The sequence below is a fragment of the Pavona decussata genome, unplaced genomic scaffold (assembly GCF_977016875.1).
Source record: "Pavona decussata unplaced genomic scaffold, jaPavDecu1.1 SCAFFOLD_303, whole genome shotgun sequence".
NCBI classification, from domain to species: Eukaryota; Metazoa; Cnidaria; class Anthozoa; order Scleractinia; family Agariciidae; genus Pavona; species Pavona decussata.
In genome coordinates this window covers 69,122-84,489 of record NW_028145699.1, presented here as the reverse complement: position 1 = coordinate 84,489, position 15,368 = coordinate 69,122, and the positions used below count along the sequence as shown (strand labels likewise).

Here is a 15,368-nt window from a genome sequence, read left to right as displayed (position 1 = left end):
TTGTATACAAAGCCTCTTTCTAACTGATTAGAAACATAACAAAAACATCGAACGTGACTAACCGCTGCCGACAATGATGTTATGATAGTTTGCGGTGTAATTAAAAATACTTCCCTTAACAAAACACGAAAACTTCAATTAAACTAAATTTGGAGACTCTCCAAGCAAAATTGGCTTGAAAATACGGTGAATTAAAACACCAAAATGCGAATTCGGAATAGTAAATAAAAAGGAGAGAAGCGCTTCTATACACTTCTTGCTCAGCATGACGTTTGTTGTAATAGAATTGCGGGGAGCAAAAAAAAAAAGGAAAATTTAAATTCGCGGGCTAACAATTAAGCTCAGTAAATTGACTTCATAAGCCAAGTCTCAGACCACAGACATCGATTATTTAAGTAACGTAAAGCACATGGAAACGGAGGACGGACGATAATTCAAACGACAATTACACGCTAAGAACAATCTTGCTAGCTAACTTATTATATCTGTAGTGAATTCAATATTTTCTCCTTTGATACCGGCTGTTTGAAAGGACCACTTTACAAACACTTCGAGTAAAAAAGTTGATGGCACGGTGCCGACATTTTGGGAGTATCAAAAATTCAAATGCCCCGTGCGATGTGAAAAAATTCACAATGACCGGTATTGCTGATTACCAGTTTTAATCACAAATATGTTTGGACGAATACAATGTCGGAAGAACAAAAATGTTCCAAAATATTTCGGTGCGAAAAACACATAGTCGGAACATTTTGCCTTTCAAGTATTTTCGATTATGTATAATTAAACGTCAAATTATAAGCGAGTATCGAAAATTCGAAGGCACCTAAATATGTGAAAATTTTCACAACTGGCAAAAGCTGACATGTTTTCTTTATCACAAACATGTTCTAAGACGAAAAAAAAAAAGTGTTGGAAAATATTTCCGTCCGAGCAAAAACTTACTTCGCATATTTTGCCATTTGAAAATTTGCCATTATGTATACAGCTATTTCAATTAGCGTTGTCGGATTAAAATCAAGGTAAAAGACAAGACCGCAATGTTTTGTAGGATTATTTTTTATGAATAATTACATCAAAATCATTCCTGCACGTGCAGGTCATTGTACTGCTAATTACAACCTATTGTTTTCTCCAGGCATGACTGATTTTGATCAATTTATTCATAAAAATCCCACGTAAACTTTCGGTCTTGTCTTTTAGCTTTATGCTTTGAACCGACAACGTTAACTGAAATAGCTGTAATTTAGGTAAATGTGCAAAAATGTCTAATTTAAGGATTTTTACAACAAGGGAGACATACAAAAATGCCCACTACGGTAGTTCTCCATTCTAACACATAACCTCCCGGCTTCAAACTGCGAGTTTGGAGATTCGTTGGAGCAACACACCCTCATTGCTCTTTACTCTGGTATTAGCTTAACATTATTTACATGTTGCATCCTCTGTGAGTGTAATAAGTCGGAAATTTGAAGAAAAAAAGTTCGAAATATGCGAAATTATTCCAACTCCGGACGTTCTAAAGTAACCTTCAGATAGTTGTCTGCGTCAAGCACTATTCGAGCACGTTTAATATAATGGAAGATCGCGGTGCACCGCAGAAAGCTGCAAAAATAAAAATTAATTATATTTCATTCTGGTTTCACCGGTATTGTAAGGCAATAGTTTCGATATCCGTATGAAGCCTGATTTCTTTTTTTAAGCTTTTTGTTTTTATTATCTAATTCAAGTGTAAAGCAACGGAGTAATAGAGTGCTTTCCATTCGCCAGAACGACCGGTCTGTAAATCGAATCCGCCACTGAATTTTGAAGAGATGGTGCCGCAAAATCTTGAAAAATAATCACTCCAAAAAAGAAACTCGAAAGACTAGCATTAATCAGCATCCTTATCCTTCAAATTGGTAAATTCCCTTTACAAACAGACTAGACTGCAAGAAATCCCTTTCTGGCTAGTCGAGATGGTTGCGAGACTGGAACGAGGAGAAATAAACGAGAAGAGACTTTTCCTTTCCCCTTTTTTCCGCCTCTCTCCAAGCCACCTTCCGCTCGTTCGCTCTAGTTTTTTTTTCGCGCTCGGCTATTTCGCGCGACATGTCGACTATCCAGAAAGGGACTGTTGGCAGTCTACAAACAGACCGTTCTGGCCAACCAGTTCTGACAAATTTAAAGTGCTCATAGTGGTTCCGAGGGAATGGTCATTTTTAAAAAAAGTGTTTATAGTAAATATGTCTTTAAACAAAGAAAGAGGATAAGATAGACACCAAACGGTCTGCTGACAATTCAACCTGACCGCTTCTCTCTCGTGGTGGTGGTGTTTCTCTTATTCCTTTTTCTAAATAGTTTCAAGAGTATCTGAATAGTACGCTACCTTTATTGCTTCAAGCGTAGCTCACATACATGGTATCCATACACATCACTTTTGTTTATAACTAACGGTCGAAGGTTTCAAAAGAAAATACTAAAAGCTTTCTGAGTATTCGGAAGGACTAGTATAGTTTGTGTTTGAATTCAACAACCGGTCAGAATGTGGAAAGCCTTGAGCCAAATTGTTCCAACGTTGCGTTCTCCTAGGGCTATTCTCGATTTAATGATTGCGCAGGAAAAATTGTTAGTTTGTTATATTTGCCTCTTTATTCAACAAATACTCTACTTTAACGCAATAACAAGAAAAGGCCATTATATTCTTTCAATATTTTGGTGCTGAATTTTCCTTTTAAAAAAAGCGGTCATTATTAAGATTATGGTAAAATTTGAAAGGAGTTGACTTTTTATTCCTTTCTTGACTTTTGTTTATATTTAAAAATTTCAAATTTGCATGCACGAATATCCAAACGTTAGGCATAGCTTAAAAAAATTTCCCTCCCAATCGCACTTTGTTTCCTTTCCATATTTATTAAAACGATCCTTATCATCCTTTGAAAATTAGACTCGTGAGCTTAAAAACGTCCAGGTTTGATTAGGCTTTCATTAATAAGACCGTGACAGGTTTTAGAAAGGGGTACTGGACTAGAAATTATTTCAATTACTCACCTTGATCCGCTACGGAAATGCAATACAGCCACGCTCCCCAAATAACACACATCAACAGCAAATGTTGAGCGGAGAAATAAATCCTTGCCATGTTTGAAGAAGCTTTAAGACCTCTTTAATTTCAGATGAAGTATTTTAGGAAGTCCGATCCTTTGCGAGAAATGGGAAAATAATGCTTTGGGTATATATCTAATTGTTCGATATTTCGTTTAAGGCCAGAGGAGACCTGCGCTTCAAATTATACAACTGTAAAGGCCCGGTCCTTTTTCCCCACGCCCCCATTAAATCCAGAAGAATACCCTCATTATCTCATGCTAATTTAATATTCTCTGGAAGTCAGCAAGCGATTGTTTGCTTATAATCAATTATGAACATACGCCAACGTTTTGAAAAAAAATTTCGTGTTAATTAAATTGGGCCACATCCACACTAATGCGTTTTTGTTTGAAAATGCATCTTTTTTGATGCGTTTTCACTTATCTTCCCCACTAAATCGTCTAAAAAGGCCGATGAAAACGGAGACTTTCGAAAACGGCTTCAAAAGCGGATACTTTAAAAAACGTTTCGTTTCTAGTGTGGACTGGTTATAACGAAAAGGTTTGAAAACGGTGAAGCAAAAAGCGTCATATGCCATTCGTTCCAGTCTAAATCGGAGCATCTATCCAAGATGGCGGATGGTCCTGTGATGTTAACACATACACGATCCGAGGTCTCAGTTTTTTTTATCGTTTCGAGGGTTTTAAGTGGATAGGAGAAAACGATACGAAAATGCTATGGATGAAAATATTTTATTTCGCTTCGCCGTGTTGAAAACGCATTAGTGTGGATGGGAACTTAGTTTCTAGCTAAAACCGGAGAGGTAGCTTACGTTTCTTAGTTTATTATTGTTTATTAGACAAGTTTATCGGAATTCTTACCTGAAGAATTGTCTTTCTGTGCCAGAGATAAAGTATATAGCAAAAGATAATTCTAGTTAGTTAACTTTCAAGAAGTAATACTTCGCCTTGGCCTCACCGCAAAAAAAAATTAAAGCCGTTAACCGCCAGTGACGTTATTAAGTTATAACTTGTCAAAAACATCAATTATTTAGAACTCAGAACCTGCTTCATTTTTGCTCAATTCATCCTTGACAGGATAAATTCTTGCATTTCTTAGCTTTTTGTTTGTTGTTTACTTTGTATTGTAGAATAAGTTTCATTTTTTTATCGCCAAGCTTTTGCTGGCAGGACATGTGCTACAAAACGCTTCGTCAATTAACTGTTACGTTTTCAATTATTTATGTAGAAATGAAGAAATTAAGGAACAAACAATGTTGCTGGATAGGTGCCGGGGTCCGGTTCTTGGGCACGTGCACTAGTCTGAATATAGCTTGTTTTTGTGTGCCCGAAAAAAATTCTTGGCACCGTGCCCGGATAATGGACACCACCGCAACGGTCAACTCTCGGGCACCGGTTCTTTATTTGGACCCACTGAATTGAGCCGACAAACATGTCTACCGTGTTAAAAGTGCAAAGGAAAACTGGATTGTCTAATCTACGAGGTGCTACTCATTCCACAAAGAAGACCGAAAATGAACTTACAGTCGAACTCGATTTGTGCCAAAGTTTTCACTTTTAAATACTCTGCGCGGTCAATTATTGACACCTTGAAGAGTTTAATATATTCTCACAATTTTTCCAGCATAAATTGCTTCACCACTTGTTATAACCTTGAAATTTAAGTCATGATGGCTTCGAAGCTTCGGAAAAGCGCCAAAATTTAACGAGAAGTAACCAAAACCACTAAAAGAACACTGATATTACCTAAAACCAAAAAAAATTACTGTAAGAAAATTCATTTTTCTTCTTTTAATATAAGGATTTTCCATTTTCTGAAGGAAAAAACACCAGCCTGTCAAAAATTGGTTGCCATGGTAATATCCACGAAAACTAACCGACGACATCAAATTATTCTCATGCAGATAAATTTCTCAAGAAGTAATTAAATTTTGGCGTTTGCGCAAATATTAAAAATGTTATTTAAGCTCAAAGTCGGCGCCAGCAGAACCCCTCCTCCCCACCCCCGATTTAGGCCATAAAAAGGTAGAGACGTAAACATTCGTATTTAATCCTCATTTTATTCTATATATTCTGTCTATATCTTAACACTACACACTATGTACATATTTCGGACGGCTACAAGGCAAAGTATAGTCAAGATAGCACTGAACTTTACAAATCTTTGCAGTTATTCCTTTCTCTATTCTGCGACATTCGTTTATGGTATTCAGCTAGCGTTGTCCGTGTTGGGAAAATATTGGTCGAGTTATTCTTATTTTTGCAAGTTTGTGGACGGAGCTTTAAGATCGGTGCATAAACTTGCAAAAAAAAAAAAAAAAATAAAAAAAAAAAACAGAAAAAAAAAGGGACGAGAGCAATATTTTCCCAATACGGCCCGAACAAGCTAGTTCAATAAACTTTTTATCTAGGCTTTCTCATTGTTGCTTTCAGGTCCGCGTAAAAATTGCTCGTTTTTCGTCTGAATATAGTAAAATTCGTCGCACTCGTATTAACTCCTATTAAACTCCGTCATGATGGTTGGAGCAGTTCCTACTTCAAAAGCCCAATTTAATTGTTTCTGCAAAATTAAAATACCTTGCTCCTTTCAAATGTACGTTAACTGTAACGGAATCGGTCCATTTTAGAGGCCCGTATAGGAAAATTTGGACCGCTCTGGAAGCTAATGAGAATGCTTCTTTTCAGCGCAGACTAGTTCAGCTATATAATTATTTCTATTATTCAATACGGTATTCTAGTACCTTGAATTTATTGACAAAAATTTATATTTGTAGATTTACAAGCACATAGAAAATAAACTATCACCGAATTCCGGATAGTTTCAGATTCCGAGTAATCTTTCTTTCACTTTCCTGATGTAAAACTTGCAGTAACTGGTCTTTCTTTAATCCAATGAACAATGGTTTCCATAAAATGTTTCCATGAACGTATGATCAAGCGAGTTTCACTCACTACAGTTTAAACATTCGCTTTTAGTTTTGATTCCAAATCATAATCCTTTTTAGTCACGATTATTCTAGATCTAGGTACAAAAATTGGACTTAAATTGTCTCATTTTTATCTCTTGATAGATTGATTTCATTGAGTTGTGGCACTACCAAAGTTCAGGTTTTATCTAGTGAGATAATAGTAAAGTACCAATGCCAGGAGTCTCTGCTATAGAAGTTTACAATTCTTGCAACGACAGCTGCAGTTATACGGTAATGTAGACAATTTTCAAAAGAGGTCTGCTACATTTACGCTATGAGTTCACGATGAAGACAGCTCAGATACCCAGTTGCGTGCCAAGATTTTATTTAAGAAGGATTTATTTTAAAGGTTCTGAGTTTTTAGGTTTCCAGCAGTTTTAATTCTTGGCCTTTAATTTTGCCTTGGGTGTACAGCTTTGGAAGGGAACTCCTTAAAGATACCAAAACCAAGATTGTGGGGGTGGCCGGTTCTGATTCACTTCACCACACGAAGAAGTAAGAACGTAAAACATTAGGGGTCACTGCCACCATCCGTACTGGCGATAATCCAAGGGCTTTTACCGGCACACAGCTGTAAGCTTCCGCCAGTCACACAAATGTTACAAAACACTGTTATTTCTACATTATTTAAAAAATCTCTAGCTAGTTTGTTTAATGTCTGCATGGTGCAAAGTGTACCGCGGGAAACACATTTGTTGAACTTAGCTGGAGAACATATGTACCCAGGGAGAGTTTATAAATGCAACTACCGTAACTAATTTAATTTCAAGTTAAAAGAGCCACAAGCAGGAGTAATCTTAACACAGAATTAAATTGGAAAATATACAAATAAATACATAAATGAGGCCACTTAAGGTGGCTGAACACAGTTTTTTTGCACATGCTAACTGATAAAAGCTAAATTCGTGTGTTAGCACCTGCTTAAAGAACTGAGAAAGCAATCATGCTTACGGTGTAGATAAAGTAATGTTTAAAACACGAGCAGCAGCAGTTTATCGGGATTGAATCAAACACGTGTTGCGAGTTTTTGAACGGTTTCAAAAACATTCCTGGAAAAGCGTGTTTTAAGAGAGTTCATAACAATTGTTAGAAATTACCAAACGAGAAAAACATTAAACGCCGCATACTAATAAGAAGGAGGTTTAGTCGGGTTTTAAAACCACAGAACTTGAGTTTTATCGACCATTTGATAAGTCGATAGGCTTGTGAATTATTTATGAGCTTTTGAATGTGGTAATCAGCGAAAGCGTTCGTGTTTAAGATAAAATCAAGTCGCAAGAAACCCAACCTTATTGCGTGAATTAAACCTTGGTATGTCAGAACCCAGTTGAAACTAACCCATGCGCGGTTGATCAAAAAGCTGAGGATGAACGTTTTGGGACGGAAACAAAAGAACCGCTTAATAGCTAGGATTGCATGAAATCTGGCAGAAAAATAGTGAAAATTGCGAAAAGTTGAAAATTCAAATCATTAGGAATTGAACGTGAAAACACTAAACGAGAAATTGCTAGAGACCCCTTTGTGAAAATTTTATGACACCAAGAACAACACGTGAGCACATTGTAGAAATTGTTACAGACAAATGATGGAAAATCCTCTCAGTATAATATCAACTCTTTACTGAATCAAGATATACCCCATTGCTTTGATATGCCTCCCGCCATTATCGCCGCGCAGAGCTTCGTTTCCACACGTGTTGGAGTCATCATGTCTTCCTCCTGTACCAAAACCGATTCTGGAGTCAGGGTCATGGCAACCGTTTCCCACTTCATTACCAAGGATACCAATTCTGGCTTTCGAAAGGTGAGTGCGAGAACCGACACTGTTGAAGCCTTCTTTATTACAGCCGGTCTGCAAGGAAGCTCTAGAACCAATCAGCATTTTCCACGTGTTGCGACCAAGTGACGTGGCACGGTACTGTCCATCAGCAATAAGTGAATACAACGAAGTGGCCTTCTTATTTAAGGCCAAAAACCTGTTCTGTTGACCTATCTTCATAACGAGGCAGATCTTGGAGAAGGATGTGTTCCAGTAGGTCGGTAACATTGTTTCTTCACTGTCGAACCCAGTCTTCCCTCCTGGAAGGTTGAAAGTTTGCTTGGTGGTCCAAATATTGGCATCATAGTGAAATGTGCGCTGCGAAAAGTCAAATTAAAGACAGAAAGGAATTACAAAATAGCGATTTTGTAAGGGTTAAGGGGATGTGACGAAGGACAAAGTAACATACGTGGTGAGAAGAGAAAGAAAAAATGCTTAGTTTAATACTTGCCTCCTTCTTTCCTGCATTACTGGATTTAACATTTGTTCAGCAAGCACAGTGTAGAGGCCAAATCTATCTATAAATCTATCTATCTAGCGGAATTATGTCCAGCGTTGTTCCCTTTGAGACCCGCAACGAGTTGTTATGACATCATATGACTACAAATGAAGTCATAATCTCTAAACTGGTAACCCTGTGTCTCCCGTGTTGGATTTGTCCATTGTTTCAGGACAATTGGACTATTCTAACTTCTGGAGAAACTGCCGGTTTCAGGACAATTGGACTATTCTAACTTCCGGAGAAACTGCCGGTCAAAATTCGGCTGCCATGATCAAATCTAGTAAAACTTGGACCTTAGTAGGGACACCAATATTAGAAGAAAAGTCACAAAACTTATAAAACGTCAAAGTCAGCGCGGGTAGAATCTACCTTCCAGGAACTGGAGCAGGGTGAATAAGGCTCATACCGAATCCATATGTTTCTCTTCAAATTGCCCGTTGCCTTAAGTATTAACATCGTCGAATCGTTCTTTGTTTAAGACTAACGCGAGATTACTAAAAGTAGGGGTCCAAGTATTAATCATTCATTGGGAGAAAAAAGATCAAAAATATACCTTGGTACCATCAATCTTCATGACAGGTGTCCATCCCCCATCTCCACATCCAAAATCTCCGATGTGACAAAAAACGGAAGTTGGTTTTGAGTCCAAGATGAGGGTAACCACCTGACTTATATTCAGCCTGTTAAATAATGGAAACAAAGGGAAGTTGGTTTTGGGTCTAATAGGAGGGTAATCACCTGAGGTATGTTCGACGTGTTAAATAATTTAAACAAAGGTGAGTTGGTTTTGTTAAAAATGGAAAAGAACTGAATAAGTTGGTTTCGAATGCAAGACTGAGTCACGTTTGACCTGTTAAATAAAATAATACAACCAAACAAGAGCTCGTTTCGAATCCAAGGGGAGAGTAATTCCGGAGTCACGCTCCACCTTTTCAGTATTGCAATATTTTCGTGAGTGCAAAAACGAGAGGAACAGTATAGTAAAAATGAGTGTGTTACGGAAACACTGGGGTGAGTGTAAATGTACACCATGTCCGTAGTAACCCAACACTTAGTTGGTGCTCACACAGCTGCAATTATCCAAACATTTTTAGCGTTACCATAACACCTTAATTGTGAGCCAATATTTTCTAGTCTTAACATCTTTCAAAAACACGTACTAAGTGAAAATAACAATACACAGTAGATAAAGGTAACTAGGTTGTCACTTACTTGAGTACTTCATAGAGGTCTTTGCAGGAATTTCGAGCTGGAAAAAACATGACAGTCAGCAAAAAGCCATTATTAGTTCAGTGAGCCTAATTTTTCCAGTTGTTTAACTAATCTCTGCTGTGTTTTAGTTTTCTCCCATTATGTCACATTTCTCTACAAAACGAATACATTCAGTCTTGTATTTTATTTCTCGCAAAGCTAGATATTTCTCCAAGTTCGACAGGCTCATATTAACCTAATCGTGCCCTTTTTTATAGTCTCTCTTAATTCTATCTAGACTGGCATGTTTTTCTTCTTTTAAGATCGAGGGGCAGGGTGGGGGAGGTCGGATTTGGATATTAGAGTTATGACAATGACACTCGAAGGATGGATAATTGCATTAGATTTTCACACGGCGGCCATCTAGTGTATCCGCCAGCTTGGATTTCTGGATTTCCCCAAATCAAAACCGATATAAAACTAACTCTCTTATCATTCACCCGTACATACACTTGGTCCCGGGCTAAAAGAAACAGGACGATCTCGGTATGTAAGGGGATGAGAAGTGTCACTAAATAAATAACTTTGCAATCACAGATCAATAGTGAATTGAAACATATTGATCTCTGGCTCAACACTAACAAGTCAATGTTGCCAAAACAGAGTTTATGATTTTTTGCTCGACGCAGAAACTACAATCTTTAAATGACTACACAATAAACATTAATATAGATGGCGTCCAAGTAAACCAAACAACTCATTGAAAATCTCCCGCTCGGGCTAAAAATTGACTAAAATCTTTCTTGGAAGGCCCATATACATGAAATCTCAAACAAAGTGTCCTCAAGTATTTGTGCGCTTAAGCGAGACAGGCCACTTTTTCCATGCACACTGTAGTTAAAATATACAAAGGTCTTATTGAACCACACTTTTTACTGTAGTGCTGTCTGAGATGGCTTGTCGAAACAGCTGAGTGATCAACTCAAAAAACGACAAAATCGCGCTGTTAGAGTTATCACTAAACCAAACTAGGACACTTGGTTCTAGACAACTCTTTAACCCGCTCGGCCGGGACAACTTGTTGATTAGAAGAGCTATAAAAAAGGCTAACTTAATGTACAACTGTACTAATAATCTCGCTCCAGCGTATCTGTGTAATTTGTTTGCCCCGAGAATCTCGAATTATACCTTCGCGACGTTAAGGGTAAATTGTTGCTTCTTAAACCAAGAAGTGACTAACTAAAGCGTAATTTTACTTACAGTGGTGCTCTTTTGTCGAACAATCTTCTCGAGAAAGTGCGTACAGCAAATTCTTTAGATGTCTTTAAGAGAAGTATTCATAGTGGAACCACGAGCCGCAGGTGAGTGGTTTCACTGCCAAGTTTTGGACATTTTAATAATATGTAAACCAGTTATAGACAATTTTTATTTATTTTCTATTGTAACACTGATTTTTTTTTAAAAACCGTGTATAAATAAAGTTATCATCCTTTGCAATAATTTCTTAAAAGTATCGGCTTGTTTATTAGTACATAATTATATTTACCTTGACAATCTCGTCCATCTCCATAATATCCTGCGTTACACGTGCAGTTGTATGATCCCTCGATGTTATTACACACAGCATCAGCACTGCATTTGTGTTTTCCTGTGGTACACTCATTGATATCTTTAACCAAAGAATTTACCCACACTTGTTTTTAATCACGCAGCTGTCTAAAGGAAGAGCTTATGGCCCATTTCCAAAGAACTCAACCTTTTGAGAACTAGTGAATGATTTAATTCTAACTTAAATATTCTTTTTTTAAGCGTACCTCATCTATTCTAGCAAGAGTTATTGATTCTAAATAATTTAGTGAAGGACGCTATGTAAGGGTATCTGGTATTTTTACATCTTAACTTAACTATAACTGAGCTTCAAACTTAAAAATACTAATACGAAGTTCATCTATAATGAAACATGGCTGCATGACCAACTAAGATTATTCTTTGGCTTGTCGATTGTACTTTAATCTAATTCGAGGTAATCGTGCCAAGCCTGCATTTTAAAAGATTACCTCAACGCAGTCTGTTCCAATTTTAACATCTTTATACCAACTACGCTCTTTTTTGGTTTGTCCTTTTTTGTAACGTAACAGTTTACAGTTTTAAGCGATTATATTGAGGTTTTACATGTTCCATGACCTGCTTGAATGCCATGAGATTTAACAAATCGACGGCAGTTTTCTATGGTCTATACTCTTATAGACCATAAAATGACGTCAAAAAATGTTCAAAACTCAAGTGGAACCACGAGCCACAGGCGAGTGGTTTCACTGCCAAGTTTTGGACATTTTAATAATAATAATAATAATAATTTCTTAAAAGTATCGGGTTGTTTATCAGTAGATAATTATATTTACCTTGACAATCTCGTCCATCTCCATAATATCCTGGTTTACACGTGCAGTTGTATGATCCCTCGGTGTTATTGCACACAGCATCAGCACTGCATTTGTGTTTTCCTGTGGTACACTCATTGATATCTTAAACCAAAGAATTTATCCACACTTTTATAAGTCATTTACCTGTCTAAAGGGAGAGCTTATGGCCAATTTCCAACGAACTCACTTTTAATAGTTAGTAAATGGTTGAATTCTAACCCTCTCGACGATATGCCCATTTGAAATTTTGGAAGTTATTGACGAAAATAAATGCCTTCTCGTGACATTTAAAGTTAGCATAGCATCCAAGTTTTGATACAAATGTCTCCAAAAATTACGTTTTTTACTTAACATACTTCATTTTGTAGACGTACCTCATCTATTCTAGCAAGCGTCATTGATTCTAAATAAGTTTACTGAGTTTCTGCGAGAGAGCAGTACCTCGCATGTCATCCCATGACTGTGTCCCTTTAAGATGCCTTCAAAGCATATGTTCAAAACTCCGAAACACCCGAGAAAAGGAAACGGGCAATACAACTTAAAACTGGGTTTGTCACACAATGCTAAACAAAACATTTTTATAGGATGGCGTAATAAAGCCGAACTATAAATAGATATTAATATCTTTTGTTGAAATTAGAAATTGTTTCTTTCGGAACGGTTATTGAATTCCACACCTGAAACCAAGTTATACTAAAGACATGTCAGCTTGGCACACCAGTTGCATTACGTTTGGAGTAGGATTCAAGCCTGAACCAGCTGCAGCCGTCCAAAATTTAAAGGGTTAAACCTCACCTATATCACAGTTGTCGCCCTCAAATTCGGCTGTGCACCAGCAGCGGTATCCCCGGTCGGTAAAGCCGGTCTGACAGGTTGCATCGTTCTTGCAAAGGTTGTTTGTGCAAAAGTCCTGTGAAATAAAGAAATACAGGAGTTAAAAGAAGACCTCGAGACCATGCGGGAAATCAAGTTCACTGTTTTGGTTCCAAAAAGTTCGAATGGAAATCACTGCTCCATTTGCGCAAACTTTCCAATTCTATTTTGTTGCTTTTTGGCAACATCGTTGCTCCATCACGTAGGTGTTTTGCTCTATACTAATGAATTCGCAAGTTTCGAATGACTGGAAAGAAGCGCTTCCAACCAAGAATTTTGGCTAAACGGAAAGCGCAACAGTTGTTACGTATTGACTGAGCAATGGCTATGTGGGTCGTTGACTGTAATATGGGAATATAGGTAAATCAGCTGTCAGAATAAAGTACTCCTAAGGATTTGGTTTACACACCGTCATTTCAAAAATCAGAATCACTTTGCGGTTAGCCTTCTAGCAGCATCATATATGAAGGTACAAGGGGCTCAAATTCGGTTTGGTTACAGTGGTATAAAACGATTTTGAGGAGGAAAACAATTTAATCGCATCTCACTCTCTTTCAATGTATTGCAAAAAGCCACTGTAAATCGCTTTTAAAGGAAAATGTGTAGTTATATTTACGTCAGACCAATGTTTAGTGTTTTGTGTGCTCAAAATCGACTCAAACTCCGCCATTCAAACTTCGGATAGTATTTGTTATTAAATTTGCAGTGTCGTCGCGAGTTTTTCCGTCAATGTTTCAGGGATAGTACAACTGTGGTGCGTAAATATCTTTCCGTTAAGGGTGCTTGAGGACCTGCATGATATTGTTTTAAAGGCTGTCATTTGCTCATTTGATTTTACCCGATAAACCCACAGCGGTGTCCTCATAAATTTACTTGCCTGAACTAATTTCTGTCGGGTTACATTTTCTTACCTTCGCTTCATGGTATAAATAACTTAAGTTTTCCATCAGGTCACCCTTGTGCCTTTCGTCAGTTGAGTTGTTCAATTCACAAACGTGATTTTCGGGGCCCACTCTCTTCATGAAGTTATAACTAACACAGTTTGGCTCCATATAACATAACACCCGGCAGAAGCTCTCATCTGTGACGTCAGCGGTTTGTATCACGTGATTTCTAAGTCGTTTGCCCTTGTAAGCTCCAGTGGGCTCAAACTCCAGCTGACGACATTGGTCTGCGAAAAAAAATTAGTCTAAAATATGATAATCAAAATCATCAGTTTTACCATTATTTAAAACCAAGTAAACGTACATAAAGAAGACTTCAAAAACGGCGATTAACCTTGGCGACCGTTGTTTACATCTTGAAAGTTGAGACAAAAAAATTAAAAAGGCAAATTTTGAAAGTAAAGGACTAGAAATCAACTTAAAAAAAATGGATTTATAAGTTTTCACATTTGTATGGGTTTGTATGGGTGCGTAACAAACTTTTCATACAGCCACACGTACACAAATGTCTGTAAATTTACGTAGGTCAACATTTTTGGTCCTATTTTTGCCATATTTAATTTCCGAAAGTGACAGTCCTTTGACGTTTCATCGCATTTTCTCATTTTGTAAAAAACTTACTTATTTATATCAGGATTAAAAGTTGTCAATGTTACTCCCTGACGATAAAAATGGTTAATTTTATTCTGCTGAAAAGGTCTCTTCTACAAGAATACTTAATAATATAATTAAGTTTAATTTAATTATACTGAGTTCCTACTGTATGTGCGGTATCATATTTATGTGCTTGCTAGCAGGACCTTCTGGCAACACTATTCATAACATAGCAGCGAAGTATGTTCACATCAACATTGCTGTTATACGAAAGCTTGAAAAGATGCCGATCAAGGCACACAAAGCCGAAATGTTTTTTTTTTCAGCAGCCTGTGGAAGTAGTAACCGCCAAAATATTTCTTCAAAACTAAAACGTGAACGTACTTTCCTCGATTTTTTTAGTTAAAATGGAGGCTATTGTATCTCCACCCTGGGCCTGTCACCTTGTCGCGGTGGTGGAGCTTGTGTGTCTCAGTGACCCCAAGAGCTATGCCGGTGGGGACTCAGTCCCTGGCGGGTTCAACCGTACCGGATTGGTCGAGGGACAGAGACCTGACAAAGACAGCCCCTGGCCCTCCAGGTCGGGGGTTGGGCGTTAGGCTAATCACCCAACCTCGTAAAAAGTGAACGATTACGGAAACCTTACACATCAGAGGCAATCTACCGAATCTTGGGGGCCGAGTGGCACACAACATGACGTTTCAGAGTGAAAGCCACATGGAAGCTCTGGAACCGAGGACGCCAATAGTGCACCCAAAAACACAGTTGAAGATAGGAAACTGGAACGTGAGAACCTTGTATGCACAAGGGAGGACAGCCCAAGCGGCGAAAGCAATGAGAGAGGCTAGGCTGTAGATAATGGGTATAAGTGAAAGTAGATGGTGTGGATCGGGGAAGTTCATTCTAAGTACAGGTGAGGCATTACTGTACTCTGGCAGGGACGACGAAGTTCACCAACACGGCGTGGC

The 15,368-nt window shown here is 37.8% G+C and overlaps 1 protein-coding gene across 1 annotated transcript; it reads right to left on the bottom strand.

The window, feature by feature from the left end:
* Positions 1-7,490: 7,490 nt before the first annotated feature.
* LOC146454251 (uncharacterized) lies at positions 7,491-14,293 on the bottom strand. Its single transcript, XM_085095673.1, has 8 exons — positions 14,287-14,293; positions 13,774-14,033; positions 12,785-12,899; positions 11,969-12,091; positions 11,113-11,235; positions 9,588-9,624; positions 8,929-9,055; positions 7,491-8,191 (listed from the first exon to the last, which is right to left on the bottom strand). Exons 1-8 carry the CDS (start codon positions 14,291-14,293, stop codon positions 7,673-7,675), a joined length of 1,311 nt encoding a protein of 436 aa, XP_084951799.1. The 3' UTR covers positions 7,491-7,672.
* Between the last annotated feature and the right edge of the window lie 1,075 nt (positions 14,294-15,368).

Excerpts from the sequence above, each read along its gene's own strand:
- LOC146454251 (XM_085095673.1), bottom strand. Across the intron at positions 9,625-11,112 it reads AGATGGACGAGATTGTCAAG|CTCGAAATTCCTGCAAAGAC; the intron begins GTAAATATAATT and ends TGTTTTTTCCAG. Across the intron at positions 8,192-8,928 it reads TGAAGATTGATGGTACCAAG|CGCACATTTCACTATGATGC; the intron begins GTATATTTTTGA and ends GACTTTTCGCAG.